General features: G+C 36.7%; 1 protein-coding gene across 1 annotated transcript; it reads right to left on the bottom strand.

Annotated features, from left to right (window-relative positions):
* Window positions 1–983: 983 nt before the first annotated feature.
* LOC145067867 (uncharacterized) lies at window positions 984–4,139 on the bottom strand. The gene is made up of 9 exons (XM_079014905.1): window positions 3,834–4,139; window positions 3,081–3,292; window positions 2,653–2,947; window positions 2,502–2,587; window positions 2,195–2,286; window positions 1,903–2,068; window positions 1,671–1,815; window positions 1,426–1,545; window positions 984–1,100 (listed from the first exon to the last, which is right to left on the bottom strand). The coding sequence occupies exons 1-9, from the start codon at window positions 4,137–4,139 to the stop codon at window positions 984–986; spliced, it is 1,539 nt and encodes a 512-aa protein (XP_078871031.1).
* Between the last annotated feature and the right edge of the window lie 17,026 nt (window positions 4,140–21,165).

Genomic DNA, 21,165 nt, shown 5'->3' with positions numbered 1-21,165 from the left:
ATTAAATTTGCATTTAATCTCTCATAATAGAAATAAAATACCATATACAAAAAATACAATCCATTGCATAATATAAAATAAAGTACCATATACAAAAAATACAATCCATTGCATTTAATTTGTATGTATAACAAAGACACATGTGTTAAACTTGTTACCATTAACATCTAATCGTATGGACTCGAGTGTTAAACTTGTTACCATTAATATCTGATTCATAAGTCCTTTCGACAAGATTGTTACCTGCATAAATGAAAACAAATAGGAACATTAACAGCCCAGCATGCTCAAGCCTCATCAATACAAGAAAGGAGACAAAAGTAATGTAATAAGCCAAACATTAAAACCAAAGATTAATATAAGAGATGGGAAATCTTTTACCGGAATATAACTAGCACCAAACAAACCACCATTTCCAAGCTGGAATTGAGTCTGATGCAATGTGACTAAAAAAACACAAATCACTCTCAAATTTCACTTACCCCTTTCACTTTCACATAACACCAACCAACCTACTTATAAGTTGCTAATTATCTAGGCTATTTTTCTTTTTCTCTTGATCAAAATAACATGTTTATGCCCAAGTCAATTACAGAATTGTATTCCTTAGTATCATGTGGACACAACATTTTACCGAATGTGAATTGAATATGACAAACAAGCATTTATATTCTCATGAAATCAAAGATAATTTATAATATTTTTCTAAATAATTAACAAACTTGATGTGTCAAGACCCATAAGGATAATTTCTGCAACATTATATTCTAACAAACCCTACTTTAATCACAACATTAAACCAAAATCGACCAAAAACTCACATAAACAATCAAATCAAATATAAACACAGGCTTGATTTCGTATTCAAACAGATTAAGAAAGGCAGCAAACACTTTTGTGATTTAGAAACTAATAGCTTAATCCTCAATTCGTATTAGCATAGTAACAAATGTGCACTTATATCGTTTTTTCCTTTTGAACATTCACTTTCCAACAGATGCTAAAAAGGCTGATACATTCTTAGTGGGTGCAAGGTAAACAAAACTGTCACCATACACAACAGATGCTGAAAAAATTGAATAATTTATCTTTTGCTGCAACTGGATCATACAAAGCTAGACACACTTTTATATGTTTCAAACATAAACTTATTGTGTAATGAGGATCCAAATGGAATAATTCAGCCACCCCATACTCCTTTGTTCTATCTCGCCTCTATAATTTATTTCACCGTTCAAGAGAAGGGTATAAGGGGTTTCATAGACATTATGAATTAATTTATCCTTTATTCTACTTCCCTTATTTGAAACAATCTCATCATAAAACGTTCAACATTTCAACATATTATACGACCTAATGCACTAAAATTCAAGTGATGTAAAACAATAAAAGTTGCTTTGAAAGTTCATAAATAAAAAAAATTACCTTTTCAAATTCTGCATAAACTTCTGCAGGAGCTATGGTCATCAAAGTTGACAAAGCAAGTACTGCAGCTTCTTGTTCCAAATGACTAGTACTCATCAACCCCATTGGTCCAGGCAAACCCTACATATTATACCACCACCAAGGGTTAATAATAATTAATAATATATAAAAGATAAGATAAAAAGTAATCAATAAAAAAATATCAACACTCGGAATCAATGATTCCACAGGTAAAAAAAACTTACATTGGAATCAGAACGCTGCAAAGGGCTTCTGGAATCAGCTCTACCATGGGAATTGGGTGATGATGTTGATGCTTTCTCATTTCCTCCTCCTTCAGGGCTTCTGCTTCTAGAAGGTGACCTACTCCTACGTGGAGGAGACCTGCTTCTGTGTAATCCATCAGTTTATTGACACATCACATGATAAGGGCATTCTAGTCTTTTCAACACTAGTACTTCTATGTAAGTAACAAACACATATAGAATAGTGAATAGTCCATCAGGGCATTCTAGTCTTTTCAATTCATTGGGGACCCATAGTGGTGCCTTGAATTTGTATGAAGCAAGACCAAATGCTGGTAATGAGACCACACCCGTCCCACTGAAATGCCTTACAACAGGTGGATGCTCACATTCATTGCCTGAAACAAAAATAAAAAACAATAATAATAAATTAGTAATGCAACTCGTAAATTTTATAACTATAGAGAAAGGTTGTTTCTCAGCCTGAAAAATCCAGGGAGATTTATATGATATATATGAATGACCTATAGTAGGAGTGTGAAGGGAATGAAAAGTTAGAAAACAAGCATCAAGATCTTTCAAGGTGGGCCCCATGGGAATTCTGTATATTAAGTACCTGATAAAAAGCATCAAAAAAGGGCCATTTAGTAGTAGCATATTATGTGAGAAAGAGCAAGTAGCAAAGACCATATTAAGAATCTGTTTGATTGGATCGAATGGAATGGAATCACAAAGTAATGGAATGAGTTGTGATCATATTTGGTTGGTCTGTAGCAATGGAATGAATCATTCCATTCCTTCCCAAACTCTAGTACTTATTAGCAATCATACCAAGCGACAGAAAGCCAACTAGATGGCAGCAAGTCACAACTTCTTAGACTTTTCAATTCAGGGAAGCGTTGTGCAAGATCAAGTATCTGTTGCAACAAGAAAACAGAACTAAACTAATTATCCACTTTCTTTGTTTTTTTTTAAAGCTAACCTTATCACACAAAGGTTCTCTGCCCAAAGGCTGACTATGTTCCATGTACTCAAATATCAAGCAACTTTGAGTGGTGGCAGAATCACTATCATCACTAGAAAAGTCTTCTTGAACTACATTGTTCTCATCATTCATTGACAAATGATCCATTCGGTGAAGAATGTCATTCTTTGGGTGATGACTATTACTCTTCTCCCTTAGATAATGTAAAGAACCCTTTTCCTGTTCATAATCACTGCTCCCATCACTACTTGAATGCATAAGTGAGTTATCATCAATATCCTCAGTTAGTTGCCTGTAAAGCAACAGAATAACTAGATTATTTAAATTTCATAAAGAAGCATAATAGATGCTACTAGTTGAAAAGGAGCCTGACATAACCCTAAACAAGAAAGAGGAAGAAAGGAAGATATTTATTGTTCCAGTACCTGGAATTTATTGAAGACTTCAAAGGGTCTACATATATTTGAATTCCAGATAAATAAGGCACATAATATTGGATCACACAATTAGCTTCATTCAATATTAAAGGAACTCCAGCACCATAAGCACTCCACTCCTTGAAAGATTCCCACAAATCACCAAGAACAAAGTATGGTTGATATTCCACATCACTTGTCCTCCATCCTCTCATAGTTCTCTGCTGCCATAAAGTTCAAGTAAAATCATTATTTGGATCAAATACACAACTACAATACCCCTGTTTATACATGATTACTGAACATTAACCATTTTATTGTACTCTAATTCTTTTTGGAAGATGGTGTGCTTTAGCAGAAACACATATATTTTGATTGTCAATATATGGAATCCTTGATTAAACAATAGAAATATAACATCAAAGGCAAACTCTGTTCACTCATAAAAACTGAAAGGCCACCCTTAGGGCTCACTGAATAATAATTCAAGCTGACTTCATTTGCTTTCAAACATGAATTTCGGAGTAGTGCCAATGGAGAAAGAGAAAACCACAGCTAAAATGTAAAGTAAGTTATACTACTAAATTATAAATCAAGAATCTGATTAATTGACTACCGCATACTCAAATTGAATAAACCAAATGTTCCTATAAGTTACTTTACTCCATGATATAACGAATTAGCAATACAAGTATAAACTGAGACGACTAATTTGAATTAATTCAACTCATTTCAATATAAAAGATTAATATCGGTACAGACCTTGGAGAGATGTTGAACAGGAACAGAAGGCGTAATAGTTTCCAAAAACCGTTCAAGATTACACAACGATGATGTTGCCGGCACCGCCACCACTGAGGATTCCAACGGCTCCGGATTTGATGGCTGCATGAGTTGATTCTCCGGCTCCTCCCTGACAGAAGATGTCGTAGATTGGGTCGGAGTAACGTTACTTTGCGCTCTACGGAGGTGCTCTTGATGCTGACGAATCCTTCTCGCTTGCGCCGGCATGTAAAACCTATCCTCTCCACCACTACTACGTCCATGCTGCAATCCAGCGCCCAACATCTTCACTAAAACCCTAAGTTACAAATCCTTCGATCTCACCAATAAAACTGGTCACGAAAGCTACGATTTGTAGACAAATTTAAAATTCAATGAGTTTGATTTTGATTCATTTTTCTGTTAAAGATAAATTAACAAAAAAAAAAGAACAAAACTTTTTGTAAACGAATCGTTAAAACAAGATGAAAATCAGCCTATTAAAGAAGGAGTTGACGAATTCAGAAAAACCCTGCAATTTGACAAAATCAAACGAAATCAAACAAAAGCAACGATTGTGTGAGAAATTCAACAAGAGCTGACGAAGAATTAGTCAAATGGGAAGGAGGAAGAGCGGATATCCTTAGACGACGGCTTAGGGTTTGCAGATGGTGGTGTGGGGGTCGTCGGTTGCTTTACAGAGAGATATGAAGTCGAGACGAAAAGACGAGATTGACCCATCTGGTAATAAACAGACTCTGGAAGCTGAACAAAATGACCCGAGATTGACCCATCTAGTAACAACGCTATTGATGCCATTCCTTCCATTTTCGACTGCTCATCCTCCACTTCCTCTACTGCTACTTCTTCACAATCTTCTATTTTTTCTGTATTTAGACTTGAGAGTATAATTAGAGCTTTTTCTATCAATTTCAACATCGAGTGGGAGATATGGTGGTTCCAATAGGTAGAAGTGAGGGAAGAAGTAGGCCGCAGTCAATGTCGGGAGGGGGAAGGAAGGAGCGTCCATAATTTGGGCAAGAGGGAAAGGAGAAAAAAAACGAAGGCGGGATTTTTAATTTTTTCAGAATTTCATTTCCCCCTACTGTTAAAGGATGGAACGCGCGTTCCATTAAAAATTATAAAGCGACATCCTTAGATGACGCGCATTTTATTATAGGTGCCCTCTGTGTTTTTTTTGTTAGACACTAATTTAAGGGCACACAATAATGCGTGTCCTCTATTGTTAAATTTTTTGAAGAGATGACACTTTTTTAAAGTCACTCTCTTTTGCGTAACATAAATCAACGAGTGTCGTGGTTTGCACGTCGTAAAAGGGTCTTTTTCTTGTAGTGCTAGGGTTTCCTTGGGCTCTAAGGGTCCCTTGGAAGCCTTAGGGAGGAAGTTAAGGGATTAGGGTTATCTAAGATACACCTGCCTTATCCTAAACCTTCCTTATCACCTATATAAATCCCTATAGGGTTGGATTTCGTGGATGGAACTCCAAGAAAGGCTAACGGCCAAAATTCTACTCTACTTCTCTCTCTCTCTCCATAGTAATCCTTGGTTGCTAGATTTGTTTGTGACCCATTAGAGGCGCAACACTTGCGGCGCTTGCTACCAAAGTTCAAGATCTTCAAGGATTTGATTGTTATTACAATATAACAATCAAGGTATATATCCTAACCCTAATTATATGTTAATTTCGAAAATTACTTGGCCTCCTAGGGTTTCTAGTTTTTGTGTTCAATGCTTGTATGTCTAATAGTGAAAACATAGATCCTCAAATCTAGGGTTGCATGCAGACATTGGATCGTTTGTTTGTATAAAACCCATCAGTGGTATCAGAGAGTATGTTTTTGTTTTCAATTAGATTTGGTACAATTGATTAAACTTGACAAAATAAGGGTTTATGGCTATTAAATCCAAAGGCCTTTAAAGTTTTGCAAATTAGTGTTTAAGAACCCTATTTTTCGAAAATCCCTAAGGGTTTTAAAACCCTTTCCTTTGGCCACCTTGGAGTCAAAATCTAGGGTTTTCTAACCCAAGGGTTTTTGTTGTTTAGGCAAGTTTGAAAGCCTTGCCTTCCACTCCAAGCAGAAGATTTCTGTCACACCCCAAAACCACGAACGACGGAAACGTTCAGGGGTGGAGGACGTCATGTACAGTATCAGAACAGTGTAATATAATAAACAAGCAACAACATCATCCATTGCATTAAAAGTAAAGTTTTAATACATGTGTGATCTTTCATAATGTACGATAATAAAATAAATAATCAAAATAAGGCGAGTCTTGTCTGTGCTCCATCTTCTCAAAACCTGGCCATCGTACCTGTCTACTGTTGACATGAGAATACAAGTTATTTTAAAAGCGAGTATCAGCTTTAAAGCTGGTGAATTCATAAGTATTTATGTATTACTGTCCTGTTTTGGAATGTTGTTAAGAATGTCGTATAAATCCTTAAATAGAACAGTTGATATAAGTATGAAATGTGGTCTTCTACCAAGACCCGAATGTCTTGTTATGATAAAGTAAAATGATAGGTTTTCCTTTCTATTGACTAGTACTGAGAGTACTTAGTCTAACTCATCGTTTAGGTGAATATATCACAAAATAAAGTAAAATAGCAAAAATGATATGATAGTCTTCTACCAAGACCTAAACGTTTTGTAAGTAAAATGATAGTTTTTCCTTTCTATCGACAAGTACTAAAAGTACTTAGTCTAACTCATCGTTTATGTAAATATACCACAAAATAAAGTAAAATAGGAAAATGATATGATAGTCTTCTACCAAGACCCTAATGTTCTGTAAGTAAAATGATAGTTTTTCCTTTCTATTGACTAGTACTAAAAGTACTTAGTCTAACTCATCGTTTATGTGAATATATCACAAAATAAAGTAAACAGGAAAAAGCATAATCATGTAACTATTACCCTTGGGTTACCAGGGATAACACGACATCGCTGAAGCGAAAGGTATAACCTAGTGAACATCCAAAGATTGTTCAATTAACCTCTATGGCGAACAGTAGGTTCCAGGAGTGGTTAGTCCCGTAACTGACTTTACATCGTTGTAGTCGTAGTAAATAACCTAATGAACATCCAAAGATTGTTCAATTAACCTCTGTAGTGAACGGTAGGATCCAGGAATGGTTAGTCTCGTAACTGTCTCCTAATATATGTAATAACAACCCAATGAACATCCGAAGATTGTCCAATTAACCTCTATGGCAAATAGTAGGTTCCAGGAATGGTTAGTCCCGTAACTGACTCTACATCGCTATAAGCAAAATTGATAACCTTATGAACATCTGAAGATTGTCCAATTAACCTCTGTAGCAAGCAATAGGTTCCAGGAATTGTTAGTCCCGTAAGTGACTCCCGTTGAACTGGGATGGGCTGGAATGATTTACTGAAGGTACTAGTAAATCATCGTTATCAATCGAGTTTCAAGTATTCATGTAATTATACACAGGTAACTGTATCTACGTAAAGGTATTTATGTAATTTATTCTTGCAAGCATATTCATGTATCATGTAAGCATATGTAAAGGTAGTCATGTATCAGGTAATGTACTAGTAAAGACTCATGAATGAACTGACTATTGTGTGATTCTTTGTAATACGAATAATGTTCGATATCTTCTAACTATCCCTATGATAGTTAACTGAGAGGTAATTGGTTGTTTACGTAGGTTTATGCACTCTTGCTACCCAAGAGTATTGGAAACTAAATGAAGGGTGAAAACTATAATCTCTAACATATATATGAACATATGCGCATAAGTATAGTTTGATTCAAGAAGGTAAAATAATGGTTTTGCAAGATATCTAGGAGTTTTGAACAATAATTAAGAATGACTTGATGTCATTTTAATAAACATTTCAAAACTAATACATTTGTTATCAAGGACTTTTAAGATAGAAAACCACTTCATGTGTCACCTTTTGAAATATGTGAAATCTACTGAGTGAAAACACAGTTATAAAATACATAAGATTGATTTAATAACATACTGTTTTCTACTTGTATTCCCCCCATTAAAACATTTAAAATCATTTAAAGCATTGATTAAGGGGTATGAACCTACCTGTAGTTGGTAGTTTGATGAACTGGACGGTGTAGGATTGTTAGGCGTCAAGTGAGGACTTGTACACACACTATGATCCTAAGGAACATATAATCACACATATATGCACTCAATTAGTCTCAAGTTACTAATTGATAATGTTAAGACATCCTAGACATAATAAACACTTTATATAAGTGTTTTAAGCCCTAAGGATTGCGTCTAAGCTATTGTAGGACAAGGCACTTGTGTTTAGGGTTCCAAAGGACCCCATATATGAGTTTACTCTCCTTATACCATCACACATGGAGTTTACGGTTGTAAACTCTTGAGTTTACGGCCGTAAACTCCCAACCATGGGTGTATTGTGTGTTTTGAAGTTCCAAATGATTTCTAGAATTAATCCAACTTGGTGGTTAAAATCTTGGAAGGGTTTAAGGCCTAGAAACACTCCTTAGAGGAGTTTACGGCCCCAAGGCCATTTCCTTTGGAGTTTACGGTCGTAAACTCCCTTGGAATGGTTTTTGTTGCTTTCTGTCACACCCCCGAACCAGACGGCGGAAACGTCTGAGGGCTGTTGTGACTCAATTGAATACCATCACAGTGAATATACATGAAACATAACATCATTCATCACCATGCATTGACATAGTACAACTGGTAGTGTTTACATTTGGTACATTGTTTCATAACATTACATTCCCAAAAAAAAATAGATTGTTCGATACAAGATAAACAAACAACAAGACATCACTGAGTACATTTTTGCCTTCGATTTACCTGTTACCTGAGAATACAAGTATTTTGAAAAACGTCAACATATGAAATGTTGGTGAGTTCATAAGTAATGTTTGAAAGATAATGTTTTGTATTGTTTCGAAAACCACCAGAAAATCCGATATTTTCTGAAAGAGTATAGTATATAAAAAAAAGTGTGATGATCCGTAAGTATTCTTGTTTGTTTCTAAAAAAAATTGTTAGACTTGGTGTGCATCTTGTAGGTGTATGACTTGAAAAACCCTAGGAAAACCCGATGTTTTCCTAATACTTTGAATTATACGTTTTCTATTTTGTTTTACCGTTGTGACGTGTGTATTCGATAATTCCAGGTGACGTTGGATTAATTATGGGTTGTGAATTGTTATAAACACGCATTAATGAAAACGACTAGTTTGCAACTATACAAACGATCACTTAGGCGTCGTCCGTACTATTCACTTAATCCAATCACCCTAACTTCTCATAGCCCCACAACCGAGGAGGAAAGAGAGCCCGAAGCCCTCGGTAATTCCATAAGTCGTTCAAGGCTATCGTGAAAGCGAAGGGCCCTTGGCCTGGCCCGCATTGGTGAATTCTTGATTTTACTGGCAGTACCAAAGGACCCTTGGGGCCCAACACCACAAAAGCCATTGAAAGTCCTTTTACACGGAATTAGGTCATATAAGACCCAACAACATGTAAGCGAGTTTCCTTCGGGCCTAAAGATCATGTCATTGGGCTAGCTAGGCCCAACAAGCACGATTTGAAACTTTCAGGCCCAAAGATGGTGTATCGACGTCTGGTGAATTCCCACGTGTGTATTGACTTCCCGTAATTTTAGCGTTTGTATTGTAGTATCGCCGCGTATATATTTCTGATTCATTATTGATTCGAGACCGAATCAATTCGTTTGGTAACGGTTTTTGGTGTTGAAGGTGTATTATGTTTCGTCAGTAGTCGTGGTACTAGTATTTTAGCATAACGAATTTATTGTTTGACACATTAGAATTTTACTTTTTACAGCCCCTTTCTGATGGATAATTTACACTTTTGACCCTTTGTATAAAAGAATTTCCATTTTAGTCCTTAAACCATTTTTCTTGACACTTTAGTATCAAAACTTGTTGAAAAGGTATTTTTCAGCTCAAATTTGTTTGAATTTTTATGCTTTTATTAGGCTAGATTAGGTTAATTATGGTCCATAAATAGTTCATAATATTTAATTCATTTCATTCTAGGCCCAATATGGCCCAAAATGTTGAAATAAATGAAAGTGGGTCCAATTAGAGCCCATTTAAGAGTTCTAAGTCCAAGATGGTCAAATTGGAAGCTTATTGGTCCATTGGGCCCAATAAGGAAGTCCTAGACCAAAATGGACCTAAACAACAACTTCTAGGGTTCCCAATTGCTTGTTGAGTATTTTGTAATGCTTGTATGGTGTATTTGATTGCAAATTTTTGTTGTCATAAAGTAAGCATCATACATGCTCTTAAGTTTTTGATTCAAAATTTTACTTATGTGTTGTAGTTACAAGGCACAAAATTTCTAGTTGTGACACTTTCAAGTCTTTTGCATATGTAGGATAGGTTCTAGACTTTTACCTAAAGAATATGAAGGCATTAGGCACACTTTGGTGCCCTTCTTTCATGTTTACAGCCCAAGAACCATGTCTTGGCCGTAAACTCACTTTGGAATGGTGTTTTTGATGTGTTTTGGTCCTTGATTTAAGTGGGAACAATTCCTAGTAAATGTCCAATGCTTTAGGTGCCTTAAAAGCACCCTTTTGTTCATGATTTTGGAGTTCACGGTCCAAGATCATCTTGGGCCGTGAACTCCCAAACTTGGGTGGTTCTTTGATGTTTTCTTGTCCCTAATACACTCTTATATAAGTCCAAGGCAGTAGTATATCTCGGGGGAAAGGCTAGGCATTGTTTTCAGGAGTTTACCGCCCAAGAACACCTTGGGAGTAAACTCCTAAATCTAGTGATTTAGCTATGTAATCTATGTTATGAACACATTTATAGCTATAAAACACTATTAGAGAGGGGTACTCATGATTTGGGATAAAAACCCAAAGATCCGTGAGAGATAAAATGGCTTTTCTCTAGTTGGAAATGCGAATAATGAATTAATTTGGTTTAGAATTCTATTTATAGTCCTGAGATATTTTTGGTAGAAAATATTTTTATCCCTGAAATGATTTCTAATATTACAGAGTGTTGGAATAATAGTGTTGCCCAAAACCCTAGTGCAACCACTCTCCTGATATCTCCTTAAGTGTAAATCCTGAAAAACTGCCAAACTTATACCCGAAGTCTGGAATTTCACTGAAACTGTTCTAAGCTCTATTGTCTTGATATTGTTTGTTCAAAATGAAAATTTCGGGTTGTCACATCATCCCCCTGTTAAAGGGAATTTCGTCCCGAAATTAGAATTTAGATAAGGAAGTAGGTATAAATGATCGAGTCGTTAGGTGAAAACTTCCTAACTGATTTGCTCTCGCGCTTCCAAGTGAAATCCGGTTCTCAGTTGGTATTCCAACGAACCTTCACTAATGGGCGATGGCGTTGCTTCGTCCGCTTGGCCACTCGGTCGAAGGTCACTACGATTCTAATACGAAGGCAAGGATCTCGTAAATCTCGATCTCGTCGAGAGGGATTACGAAAGTCCTAATTGAAGAATACTGTTTCAAGTTCGAGACGCGAAGGGGAAAATGTACATTACTGAGTTCGCGGAGTAGGTCTAGTTTGTGAAATGCAGGACCGATTCTGGTAAGAATCTCGAAGGTCCTAACTATATTGGATTTTAGCTTTCCACGCTTTACGAAGCGTATTAAGTCATTCCCAGAGTGAGGTTTCCTAAAGAATTTGTTCTGTCACTTGGAATTCCAAAGGTTCTTTCTATCGCTTACTTCCCAGTCAAGGGCCATCCCTTGCTGGGTCAAAGTCGAAAGGGTTTCTGAAATTTGTGGGGAGTTCCGAATGGACTATGATAGTAGGTCTGTAAGACCTAGAATTTGGCGAATTTTCCGTCGGTGACTATGGTGCCGACAAATTCCCAACGGTTTCAGATAATTTGGCAGAGTACTCAAGAATTTCCACCACACTAATAGTGTGTCTCAGAAAATTTGACTCTAAATTCCAAAACTCTTGATTAGAGAACTTTGCGAAAAGTATCTCCGAGGGTAATGTTTCTATGGGTTCTTTCTTACTACGAGGGTAGATAAGTAAGCCATTACATAGAGAAATGACGAACTGATCCCAGTAAGAAAGCTGTAATCCACTCATTTAGCTCATGAATACTATGGACGTATTGGTCCTATCCGAGGGGTATCACTACGGACTCGAAGTATCTATATCGAGTTTGGAGGGTAGTCTTTAGGACATCCTTCCCTAACACTCGAACTGGTGATATTCGGATCTCAGGTCCATTTGTGAAAGTAATACTTTCCCTGTGGTTGTTCAATCAGTTCGTTTATACGAGGTAGAGACAACGATTTCTAAAGGAAATCTTAATGAAGTCTCCGGTCGTCGAGGTACATAAGATGCACTTCGTCGACTTGTGGTAATAATAAGACCAGAGCTCTCAAGGGTGAGAAGCCTGGTCTTCTAATTCTGTTTTTGAGTAGTTCGTTGTGTTGTCCGGGCTGTTCTTGTATCTTCTGTAGGTGTTTAGATTAAAGGCGATCTGGTTATAAGAGTCACACCGGGTTCTAAGTTTGTTCCTATGCCAATGCACTTACTCGTACCCCTGGACAGTCTCCGTCCAGAAGTTCATATTAGAATTCATACGTGATTCATTGATCACAATTTCGTGTATATTAGTCGTATATAATTAACACTGAAAAGGTAGTCGAATAACTGATTCTTCCTTAATCTCACATCCCATCGAGGTAAAAGAAGTTAAAGTGGAATCATCAATTCTAAACCGGTAAAACATTGATTATATATCACTCTCTTGTATACCTTCTTTAGTGATAGATCAACCGTATGAATCCTGGCATTGAACTTGACGTTCTGTACGAGTAATACTGTGGGGATTACTTCGGAAAGGAAAAGAACTATAAGGTACTCCTTATATGAGTACTTCGGTGTTTTGATATGACGGCTTCGCTAAAAGACGATTTCTGAGAAAGAGATGTATTTATGAAGCTGGTATTGCGAGGATCAAATTCACTCGAGTCACATGATAAAGTCGGAATCGTATGGAAACTAAAGACATTAGATTTTGAATATAAGGCGTTACATACAAAACACAACAGTGCAACCATTAACATAGTTACCGTAATAGGACTTATTACAAGACTATTGCTGCGAACAAGGTATACTACAAAAGACAAGTATACGCAGCAAGAGAGTCCCTTAACGGACGGAATCTCGCAAAAGATAAGACTCTGGTTGCACTAGTTTTGAACATGTTTTTGAACATACTAAATACTGACGATTTGGAGGGAACCTATTCTATATTAGGGTTCTTAGGTGCCTCTTTGCATTCTGAGGTCAAACTCCTCCGGATTTGCCGTTGTCCTTCTCCGATAGACAGTCCCTTTTGAAGTGCCCTGTTACACCACATAGATGGCATATTCGAGCAGTTTCGACATTTGTGGTTGAAGTGATGTGTTGGATCGGGATATTGCAATAACATATGGTGTGTCCCTTTTTGTTGCAGTTTAAACACTGCATCTCCCAACAAGGTCCATGGTGGTGATAATTGCAGTTGATGCATTTTGGGAGTTTGCCTGCATATGGCCTGACTGGGTTGTGGTTAACGGGGATACCAGAAGGGATGGTAGTAGGAGGTGCAGATGTCATAGATGTGTTCTTATTCGCCCCTCAAAGCGATTTGTTCTTCCTTTTGGCACAAAACTTACGGCTGTTACTCTTGGTCTTGGCACTCGGGGTATCGTGGTAGTTTGTTGCTCGTGGTGATTGATTGTTACTTGGATTGGAATGGTTGTTAACAATCCCGCTAACACTTGCGTTGTTAGCGTTCAGGTGGGTCAGAATAGCTGACACGGCAGCCGAGACTGCAGCTTGAAAGGTAACTGCATCAATCTGAAGAGTTGGTGTTTGGTTGATGGGCTGATCGTTTTTCCTTGGAGACATGATTCTGTTACACCGAAAGAAAATGAATTTGTGAGTGAGAATGGTTGAACCTAGACATAGTTCGATCGCTCATGTAAAGAATAGAAGTATGTTCTCTAAGGTTCGACCTACATCCTTATGATGCAGTCCTAGTATGGAATGGAAGTATGTTGACGAAGGTTTGACCTACATCCCTATGGTGTAGTCCTAGCAAGATCGGAAGTAAGTTCATGCAATGGTCTCAAGATGTTTGTCGTTCTAGACGAGGTATCGTTGGTTGGCGAATAACGCGATCCAACCATTGAAAGAGACTTGGAGATGTCGCCAGAGTTAAATTGCTATAGTCCAATTACTTGACTAGAGCATGTTTCAAATAGACTCTAAAGAAAGTATGATAAGAGTATTCGAATAAAGAATGACACAGAAGTTAGCCGACTGTCAATATCTTTGATATTCATGACGTACAAGTTCGGGAAAATGACCTTGTAAAAAGGTCTTACATCATAACCAGAGAAGATAGTTCCTGACAGTAAAACGACCTAACTAAAGTACTTACAGTACAAGATAGTTTCACAGAAAATGCCACATCGGGCATAGACAGGAACACAATTCCTTTATAACAAGGAATATAACGTAACGCATCTACTACTGGCAACGGTCATCCCTCTGGTGAACTCTCTGTTCAGACAGTTGGCGTTCCACATCAAGTAGGTGTCTTTCGTACACTCTCTGGCGTACCCGAAGTTCCATGACTTTGGCTCGTGATTCAGCCAGTGCTTGCAGCAGGGTTTCATGGTCTCTCTCAGACCTCTCACGAGCATGTTCAAGGTGACTTGTGCGAAGCATATGCATTCCACCATTTGTATAAACTTCTGCGATACGTTGTAGAGCTGTCATGCCTTGAATTTTGTTTTGGGAAACTCTTCGGATCAGAATTGGCTTGCTTCTGTCTGCTGAGCCCCCATTGCTCAGGTCATAGAAGCTTCGGTCACCATTAAATGGCATGGGCTGATCTTGTCCTTGGCTCCATGTTTCCAAACATTCCACCCACTCAGGCGTCAGGACATGAAAAGCCGGACGAGGGTTAGGAATCGGAAAGGGAGCTGCCTGGGGTAGGTTCTCAACCTCGGGTTCGGAGATGGCATCGTCTGAAAGGACTTCAGCATGGTGATCATTCAGAGGGATTGGATGATCATTAACTGGTTCTTCTCCAAACCATCCAGCAATAACCGCGTTCGGAAGGAACATGTTGTCGTGGGGATGGAATCCAACCATGTTATCTACGTAAGAATTTGGGGTAAGAAAATCATTATTAGAGGAACTATCTAGATAATTATATAGGAAATCTTCATTAGTTCCATCGCTATTTGTAAAGTGCATACCAGTTATATGTAATCAACACAGGATAGGCCTTCGAATAAGTGACCTTAACTCCAAATTCACAAGGAATAAGGGTAAAGCAAAAATTTCACCGTTTCTAAGTCTATAACATCCTAGTTACATATAACTTTAGCGTATCCACTTAGCAATTATCAACTTAGGAATGAAGATTCCATTTTAGTTCTCAAGTATAATGTCCTTATAGTAACACAAAACACCCTATGGTATTTTAGACTTAGGGTCTATTATAATGTTCTCATTGTGGTGATGTTGGTAAGTTTTTAGACTTGTTGCCATATCACAACCATTCTTGGGCATGTGCTAATCAATCTTTGGAAAAACATAGTTGATCAGGCTATGCCACTCCCAGGACTGACCATACATCCCCGAGCTTACCTGTGATATTCAACAATCGTAATACTTTTGTTGTTGTCATTGTGACACTGATTTTAGTATGAATGCAGGCACGCATACTTTGTTAAATATTTTATTATTTAAAAGTATAAACTCTTAGACATAGTGTTTTAATCCCAATGTGTCTATAGTTAGTATATCTTTTATGGGATGATATACTTAATTCACTATAAGCAATGCTCTGATACCAATCTGTCACACCCCAAAACCACGAATGGCAAAAACGTTCAGGGGTGAAGGACGTCATGTACAGTATCACAACAGTGTAATATAATAAACAAGCAACAACATCATCCATTGCATTAAAAGTAAAGTTTTAATACATGCGTGTTCTTTCATAATGTACGATAATAAAATGAATAATCAAAATAAGGCGAGTCTTGTCTGTGCTCCATCTTCTCGAAACCTGGCCATCGTACCTGTCTATTGTTGACCTGAGAATTCAAGTTATTTTGAAAGCGAGTATCAGCTTTAAAGCTGGTGAATTCATAAGTATTTATGTGTTATTGTCCTATTTTGGAATGCTGTTAAGAATGTCGTATAATTCCTTAAATAGAACAGTTGATATAAGTATGAAATGTGGTCTTTTACCATGACCTGAATGTTTTGTTATGACAAAGTAAAATGATAGGTTTTCCTTTCTATTGACTAGTACTGAGAGTACTTAGTCTAACTCATCGTTTATGTGAATATATCACAAAATAAAGTAAAATTGGAAAATGATATGATAGTCTTCTACCAAGACCTAAACGTTTTGTAAGTAAAATGATAGCTTTTCCATTCTATTGACTAGTACTAAAAGTACTTAGTCTAACTCATCGTTTATGTGAATATATCACAAAATAAAGTAAAGTAGGAAAATGATATGATAGTCTTCTACCACGACCCTAATGTCCTGTAAGTAAAATAATAGTTTTTCCTTTCTATTGACTAGTACTAAAAGTACTTAGTCTAACTCATCGTTTATGTGAATATATCACAAAATAAAGTAAACAGGAAAAAGCATAATTATGTTAGTATTACCCTTTGGTTACCAGGGATAACACGACATCGCTGAAGAGAAAGGGATAACCTAGTGAACATCCGAAGATTGTTCAATTAACCTCTGTGGCGAACAGTATGTTCCAAGAGTGGCTAGTCCCGTAACTGACTTTACATCGCTATAGTCGAAGTAAATAACCTAATGAACATCTGAAGATTGTTCAATTAACCTCTGTAGCGAACGGTAGGTTCCAGGAATGGTTAGTCCTGTAACTGTCTCCTAATATATGTAATAACAACCCAATGAACATCTGAAGATTTTCCAATTAACCTCTGTGGCGAACAGTAGGTTCCAGGAATGGTTAGTCCCGTAACTTACTCTACATCGCTATAAGCGAAATAGATAACCTTATGAACATCCGAAGATTGTCCAATTAACCTCTGTAGCGAACAATAGGTTCCAGGAATGGTTAGTCCCGTAACTGACTCCCGTTGAACTACGATGGGCTGGAATGATTTACTGAAGGTACTAATAAATCATCGTTACGAATCGAGTTTCAAGTATTCATGTAAGTATACATAGGTAACTGTATCTACGTAAAGCTATTCATGTAATGTGTTCTTGCAAGCATATTCATGTATCATGTAAGCATATGTAAAGGTAGTCATGTATCAGGTAATGTACTAGTAAAGACTCATGAATGAACTGACTATTGTGTGATTCTTTGTAATAGGAATAATGTTTGATATCTTCTGACTATCCCTATGATAGTTAACTGAGAGGTAATTGGTTGTTTACGTAGGTTTATGCACTCTTGCTACCCAAGAGTATTGGAAACTAAATGAAGGGTGAAAACTATAATCTCTAACATATATATGAACATATGCGCATAAGTATAGTTTGATTCAAGAAGGTAAAATAATGGTTTTGCAAGATATCTAGGAGTTTTGAACAATAATTAAGAATGACTTGATGTCATTTTAATAAACATTTCAAAACTAATACTTTTGTTATCAAGGTATTTTAAGATAGAAAACCACTTCATGTGTCACCTTTTGAAATATGTGAAATCTACTGAGTGAAAACACAGTTATAAAATACATAAGATTGATTTAATAACATACTGTTTTCTACTTGTATTCCCCCCATTAAAACGTTTAAAATCATTTAAAACATTGATTAAGGGGTATGAACCTACCTGTAGTTGGTAGTTTGATGAACTAGACGGTGTAGGATTGTTAGGCGTCAAGTGAGGACTTGTACACACACTACGATCCTAAGGAACATATAATCACATATATATGCACTCAATTAGTCTCAAGTTACTAATTGATAATGTTAAGACATCCTAGACATAATAAACACTTTATATAAGTGTTTTAAGCCCTAAGGATTGTGTCTAAGCTATTGTAGGACAAGGCACTTGTGTTTAGGGTTCCAAAGGACCCCATATATGAGTTTACTCTCCTTATACCATCACACATGGAGTTTACGGTTGTAAACTCTTGAGTTTACGACCGTAAACTCCCAACCATGGGTGTATTGTGTGTTTTGAAGTTCCAAATGATTTCTAGAATTAATCCAACTTGGTGGTTAATATCTTGGAAGGGTTTAAGGCCTAGTAACACTCCTTAGAGGAGTTTACGGCCCCAAGGCCATTTCCTTTGCAGTTTACGGCCGTAAACTCCCTTGGAATGGTGTTTTTGTTGCTTTCAAGTCTTTTACATATGAAGGATAGGTTCTAGACTTTTACCTAAAGCATATGAAGGCATTAGGCACACTTTGGTGCCCTTCTTTCATGTTTACGGTCCAAGAACCATGTCCTGGCCGTAAACTCACTTTGGAATGGTGTTTTTGAGGTGTTTTGGTCCTTGATTTAAGTGGGAATAATTCCTAGTAAATGTCCAATGCTTTAGGTGCCTTAAAAGCACCCTTTTGTGCATGATTTTGGAGTTCACGGTCCAAGATCATCTTGGGCCATGAACTCCCAAGCTTGGGTGGTTCTTTGATGTTTTCTTGTCCCTCATACACTCTTATATAAGTCCAAGGCAGTAGTATATCTTGGGGGAAAGGCTAGGCATTGTTTTCGAGAGTTACCGCCCAAGAACACCTCTGGGAGTAAAGTCCTAATACTACTAGAGAGGGGTACTCACGATTTGGGATAAAAACCCGAAGATCCGTGAGAGAGAAAATGGCTTTTCTCTAGTTGGAAATGCGAATAATAAATGAATTTGGTTCAGAATTCTATTTATAGTCCAAAGATACTTTTCGCAGAAAATATTTTTATTCCTGAAATGATTTCTAATATTACAGAGTGTTGGAATAACAATGTTTCACAAAACCCTAGTGCAACCACTCTCCTGATATCTCCTTAAGTGTAAATCCTGAAAAACTGCCAAACTTATACCCGAAGTCTGGAATTTCTCTGAAACTATTCTAAGCTCTATTGTCTTGATATTGTTTGTTCAGAATGGAAATTTCGGGTTGTCACAATTTCGAAATCTAAGGAATCTGTTAGTAGGTTGTTATTTTTGGAAATTATCTTGTTAATTGCTTAATTGGATAATTAAAGATATCCCTCCCTAAATTTCGAAATCCATGGATATAGGATTAAATTAAGTTAATATATTTAATTTAAATTGGTAATCCTTATTTGATTTAATAATTTAATTAATTGTTTAATTTTTGAATAATTATTAAATCAAAATAGTTCAAATTACACCCTTATGGTTTTATTAGGTTAATTACAAGTTTAATTAAAAGAAAAAATTAATAAAACCACCTAGTATTTTAAAAGTGTAAAATACACCCTTATACTATATATATAAAAAATAAAAATTATAATATTATATATGTATAACATAAACTGCTAGTCTTACCGTTAGTAGGCCTCATTCATGAAGCTGATCTATAAGGGGGTATAAGGTTATGGCCTATAAAATGGCCGTTTAATGGGTGTCCACTCTCACCCACCGCTCCACCGCTTCGTTGATTGGTGGAGGGTCGTTAGCCGAACGGGTAGGATAGGGCAATCCCTTTCCATTAAAAGTATAATGAAGTATAAATTAACTAAATGTTTTATACAAAATTCCCAACCTTAGTTACTTTAGGCAAAAGTGAATTTGATGCAATTCCATGAAGTTACACTTTGTACCCTTGCAAAGACGTTAGTGGAGCATGTGTGGTTAACCGACACACTAAATGGCAAAGGGTGACTCAATGTTTGTCATAGTTCAGTGGAGCGTGTATGGTTAACCAACACATTGAATAGGTGACTGTAACATTGGGGGCACCATGTAAGTTTGCATGGTGATTCACACCCTGTTTTGTGATCCTTGGCATCCCAATCATAAATCGTGGGGCATATAGAGATTTAAACATGCCATTGAAAAGTTTAATGAAACTCAAAAGATGTAGGAGTCTTCAATACATTTAAAACTTAATCTCCTTTTTGTTTTTCAGGGTGGAAAATTAGTGAATCGTCATTCACTTACCTTCAAATGTTCTGCAAGTTGGATTACGGCATCCCTCTTCCAAATTATACAATATTGTGATGGATCCTAGCCTTAATATCTCATTTAGGTGTTTCATTAAGGACTCAATCAACTAACTTGAATTTTCTCCCGTTTTATAGATGTCAAAGTCTGAAAGCTATGGTCTTCCTAAATTCGTTGGAAAAAGTTTTCCACGTGAAGATGATCTTCCACGATTGTATTGTGGAAATAGAAATCATGCTTCATTTCCTCCACCTCCACCAATAATTCTCCCTGACCCACATGTTCGAAGACTTGAACAGTTCAAGGTCACTCAAGCCCTATTGCCAAAAGACACGAAAATGGAAAGCCTATACGTGCTCATATCTTGGATATAAGGTTACATATTGATAAATTGGGATTGTTGGGTGTCGATGTTTAAAGACAGTTGGTTGTTGACTTGGTTCTTCACTCACTTCCTGAATCATATGGTAAGTTTGTTAGAGAGTACTATATGATGGACCATGACATGACCCCTATTGATTTGACTTATTTTCTTATTGCTGCTGAATCAGAAATGATTTGGCGCACTGCTCAACATATGTCACAACTGGAAATTGTGTGTCATGTAATCTATACATTCAAGCTAATGTGAATCAAAAACTTCAATCAAATACATTATACAAGTACTACAAGTAGTCATCAAACAATTGGAAAACCCTAGAAGTTATTGTTAAGTCTATTTTGGACTAGAACATCCTTATTGGATCCAAATGGACCAATAAGCTTCCAATTGGACTATCATGGGCTTAGAACCCTAATTGGGCTCTAATTGGACCCACATCTATTTATTTCAATATTGTGAGCCATGTTGGACCTAGAATGAAATAAATTAATGACTATGAACCATAATTAACCTAATTTGACCCTAACAAGTCATAAAAAAATCACATTTAAATTTATTTGGACCAAAAATCACTCAACTTAACCATGAAAATTGGGCTTAAGTATTTAAGGCCCAAACACCCTCATTTCCTCCATTATTCTCGGCCCAAAAGCTCAAGCCCAAGAAGAGGGTTGACCTTAGTGTGCCACCTCCTTATTGTCTTGTGGATCTCCATGCAAATCCATTCCATGTATCCATGCACATCACTTCATGTCTATA

Source organism: Lactuca serriola, chromosome 8 (assembly GCF_051521515.1).
Source record: "Lactuca serriola cultivar US96UC23 chromosome 8, Lser_US96UC23_V15, whole genome shotgun sequence".
Lineage (NCBI taxonomy): Eukaryota > Viridiplantae > Streptophyta > Magnoliopsida > Asterales > Asteraceae > Lactuca > Lactuca serriola.
The sequence above is the reverse complement of the archived record's forward strand: the minus strand, read 5'-3'. Positions and strand labels throughout refer to the sequence as shown.

What these genes read in the sequence shown, in the direction of transcription:
- LOC145067867 (XM_079014905.1), bottom strand. Translation starts at nt 4,139, where the DNA reads ATGTTGGGCGCTGGATTGCAGCATGGACGTAGTAGTGGTGGAGAGGAT. An exon ending in AGTTGGCTTTCTGTCGCTTG is followed by an intron (nt 2,287 to 2,501) that starts GTATGATTGCTA and finishes GCTTTTTATCAG; the next exon opens with GTACTTAATATACAGAATTC. An exon ending in CTATTCACTATTCTATATGT is followed by an intron (nt 1,816 to 1,902) that starts GTTTGTTACTTA and finishes TGGATTACACAG; the next exon opens with AAGCAGGTCTCCTCCACGTA.